This window comes from Centruroides sculpturatus, unplaced genomic scaffold (genome assembly GCF_000671375.1).
Source record: "Centruroides sculpturatus isolate CEXI.00-Female unplaced genomic scaffold, Cexi_2.0 scaffold12, whole genome shotgun sequence".
NCBI classification, from domain to species: domain Eukaryota; kingdom Metazoa; phylum Arthropoda; class Arachnida; order Scorpiones; family Buthidae; genus Centruroides; species Centruroides sculpturatus.
The window spans coordinates 1642016-1646015 of record NW_019384438.1 but is presented as its reverse complement, the minus strand read 5'-3'; the positions used below and the strand labels follow the sequence as shown (position 1 = coordinate 1646015).

The 4000-nt window shown below is 34.6% G+C and overlaps 1 protein-coding gene across 1 annotated transcript; it reads left to right on the top strand.

The window, feature by feature from the left end:
- Nucleotides 1–7: 7 nt before the first annotated feature.
- On the top strand, nt 8–585 carry LOC111620061. The gene has a single exon (XM_023361905.1). It carries the CDS (start codon nt 64–66, stop codon nt 583–585), a length of 522 nt encoding a protein of 173 aa, XP_023217673.1. The 5' UTR covers nt 8–63.
- Nucleotides 586–4000: the final 3415 nt, after the last annotated feature.

Here is a 4000-nt window from a genome sequence, read left to right as displayed (position 1 = left end):
TGATTATATAATCTTGTATTAAACCTTAACTTATGTTTTCTTTTCAATTAGCGTTTCTTTGGAATGATAAGACAAGGAAGTGGAAGCAATTCTCATCCCACAACAGTACAGTTCTTATACCTGTACAGACTGATGACTGTGTACAGTTTGGTTCGTCCTCCCAAACGAGCATCAGTTCAAACTGATCCTGAATCTATCCTTATTACTTTAAAAAATCTTCTTCATAGTCATAAAAAAACATTTAAAGAAGTTCAAGAACAATTGGAAGAACATTTAGAAAATTTGCTTTGTGATCCAAGCCTATACTATGGAGATCCTAGTGATAGTGAATTATTAGATCATGATTATTGTACACCAGAAACATTTAAGTTTATCCTACATTATTTAGAAGATTACATTGTTTATCGTCTACTGCCATCACTCGGTTGTGATGAATGCAAAAATATATTAACAGCAAAACCCGAGGATGCTGCACCAGAGAAGGCATTTACATTCATCAAATCTCGAGGAGGTTTGTTATATCCAAGCTATAAGCTTTGCCAATTGATGTACTGGTGTTGCTGTCCGCCATTTTTGTCTATGTAAATACTGTATATAGATTTAGAATTCCTTTATTCTTTCCTTTCCTCCTTCTTCCTTCTGCTAATAACCCTTTCCTGTCACCTGATAGGAGCGGGAATTTCGTGGGTCCTGATTGGTGATTTGCCAACAGGGACAGGGAGGGGTCCTGCCCGTGGGGTTTTTTTAAGACAAAGGGTAAGAAAGACGACCACTTTTGGGTTGGACACCGAGAAGGCAAGTTGTGGACGACTCCTCTGGCACGCAAGTTAGTCAACATCGACAGAGAGGGTGCGTTTACTTCTGAGTTAGCAGTGCTAATTCTGATAACCGGATGTGATGTCATTAGCACGTGTATTCGTGCTTGCTTGTCCAATTCGAAAGTGAACACATACGTTAACAAGAAATATGGCGGTTTCCAGCCATATTTCTTGTTAACGTATGTGTTCACTTTCGAATTGTGTGTCCCTTTGGTTCTCTAGGCTCTCTCTGGGTTCAGACTTTACCGGAACGAGTCTCTTGATTAGTTCTTGACTCTGTCCCTTTGGTTCTCTAGGCTCTCTAGGCTCTCTCTGGGTGCCCAGAGAGAGCCTAGAGAACCAAAGGGACAGAGTCAAGAACTAATCAAGAGACTCGTTCCGGTAAAGTCTGAAGAGATACTTCGGTGCAGATTTGACAACCAAGGCACAGTATAAAATCCGATGTTAACGGATTGGACATCCACAGTGATCGACCACCCAGATCAGGACCCCGTTTTGCTAACTACCGGTAGACCCCTTTTTCTTCTTTCTTCATCTTTTCTATTAGTCATAGTATTAGGTTAAGGTTAGTTATAAGTAGTTTAGTTATAATAGGATCACGTGGTCAAATTTATGTAAGAAAACTGAACGAGAGCAGAGACTCGTTTGTAACTATATCTGTAATTTCGTGTCTGTGACGGGCATCGGTATCCTGTTAATTAACAACTTTGATAATAAACTGTTCGTTCTTCGTAATTTGGTTGTAATACTTTGTCTTACACATTCTAAACGTTTACACTGGGCAGAAAGCAAAGTACAGTATATGAAAAATTAACAAACCCAAACATGGATGTTTATTTTTCAATAATGGATATTATATTAAATCAGTGTTCTGTTACATCGATGATAGGATGTGACAATGCTGGTCACAAGTCCTACTTGACTTTCAGATTTTTGCACTTTTTTGTTACCTGTCGATTGCATTTTTTCACGCAAACGATTAATCAATCATTTATTTCATCAGTTGAAAGTAAAAACCATAGAAAAATTTCTCGCTTAAAGTAAATTTTAATAACGCAAATAATAATAATAATAATTATTATTAATATGTATAATATAATTTGTTTGTATGTATAATAAATTTTTAACGTATAATAAATTCACATAATAGCACAATTTAATAATAATAATACTATTGTGTCAGTTTTGTTCCTTGTCATTTATTTAACTAAATATAAAATCAGCGTTTTTAAAACACTTAATAAAGCATTAAACACCTTCCATCGCTGAGAAATGTTTATTTAATAAAATACGTTCGAACTCATTTACACCTGAGGATAGTTTATTCCATGAGGCTGAAAATGTTAGTGTTTTATTAAATAAACATTTCTCAGCGATAGAAGGTGTTTAATGTTTTATTAAGTGTCATTTATTTATCCATAAACCTGGTTTTGGGTTTAAATAAAAGCTTTTTCATTCTTATAATAAAATGCATATAAAAANTCGCCGATTGTTTTCGAAAACAGAAAACTTTTCAGATAATCTAAGTTTGATTATACAAATAAATATTTGGCTGCAAAATATTATTACATGTGTACTTATTTTTTTACCGAATTTAAAGTAAAAATATCAAATTACTAGTATATTTACCAATACAGGGTTTTTTATCTGATTGCCGGTGAAGCAGTAAACCGTTTATCGGCAATGCAATCCCTAATCGACGATCACAGCATACCCACTCACTCATATCTGCGTTACGTAATTTATGCACAACTTTGAAGTTAATCGTTAAGTGTTAAAAACTGCACATTAAAAGTTTATCTATATATATAACCCATTCAACTGTCCGTCTGTCCCGTAACCGTTTGATAACGGACACTAGAGGCGCCCCTATCGTGTGTCATATTTAAAACATTCAAATTAAATTAACAATTTTAATTATTATTTAAATGAACAATATAAATTATTATTATTCATTTGGCCAATAAATTATTATTTGGTCAATATAACAATATAAATAATTCATTATATTTGTAATAGGAATTTATTATTGTCACGGAATGCCTGTAATGTTCACTAGGAGGCGAATAACGAAAAACCGGATAGATTTGAACCGCTACGATAAAACGATAAGGTTTGAAATAGTTAAGCTAATTTTTTAATATAATAATAGAAACCTTTCATGGCACGATCAAAGAAATACGCCACTGTGGAGGAACGTAAAGATGCCGCTGCTGCGAGACAAATTGAGAGACGTGCGCAGGAAAGATTACAGAGAATAGCACAATCAACACATGGAGGCTTGTAGAATGAAACTCATGAGCCTCAGGAATTTGTAATGCTGCTGGAACGCCCACTAGGGGGCGTCCCGGGCTACTAGTATATATGTTACCGCTAAAGCTCGAAAGTCGTTAATCTGCAGATTACCTAGCTCCACCTAGCTAATCTGCAGGTTAACTGGGGTGATCCGTTAAAGTTGCTAAAATTGTTATATTTCTCAAATTACCTAGGTAATGTGCAGATTATCTAGGTAATCTGCAAATTACCCTACTAGGCACTCGGTAAAGTGAAAATAAGATCTTTGCTGAAACAACAGCAACGTTTCTGTACGGTTAAATTAACATAATGTTCTTTATTTAATTTTCGATATCTAAAGAATCAAGTTAATACAATCAAACAATCGACAAATTAGTTGATAGAATCAATCATCAACCAATTAAAAAACATACAAAAAATCAAACAGTTTAAAATATTAATACAATTAGGGAAATTATTATATAGATAACTATTTATGGAATTTCGGGACTTTGAATATAGACTATATCTGAACTGAGGGGACCGAGACGACTTCAACGATACCCTACTTTTGGACCGGAGACGAAAAATAATAAAGTTATCATACTTTTTCTGCACAAATTATATCACATATAACGATTAACTGCATAATTAAATCATTAATATAATTGTGCAGTTAATGTTACCTATGGTGAGTAAAATGGCGGCTCGTCTCTGATTCCAGAAAACAGAAGAAAGGAAACAGTAGGGACGCACGTTCTAACCTAACCTATTCTAATAAATTACCATAATTATTACCAACCAAATTATTAGAATAGGTTAGGTTAGGTTTGAACGTGCGTCCCCACTGTTTCCTTTCTTCTCTTTGCTGGAATCAGAGACGAGCCGCCATTTTACTCACCATAGGT

Bases quoted from the DNA above. Each gene is read 5' to 3' on its own strand.
- LOC111620061 (XM_023361905.1), top strand. From the start codon at position 64: ATGATAAGACAAGGAAGTGGAAGCAATTCTCATCCCACAACAGTACAG.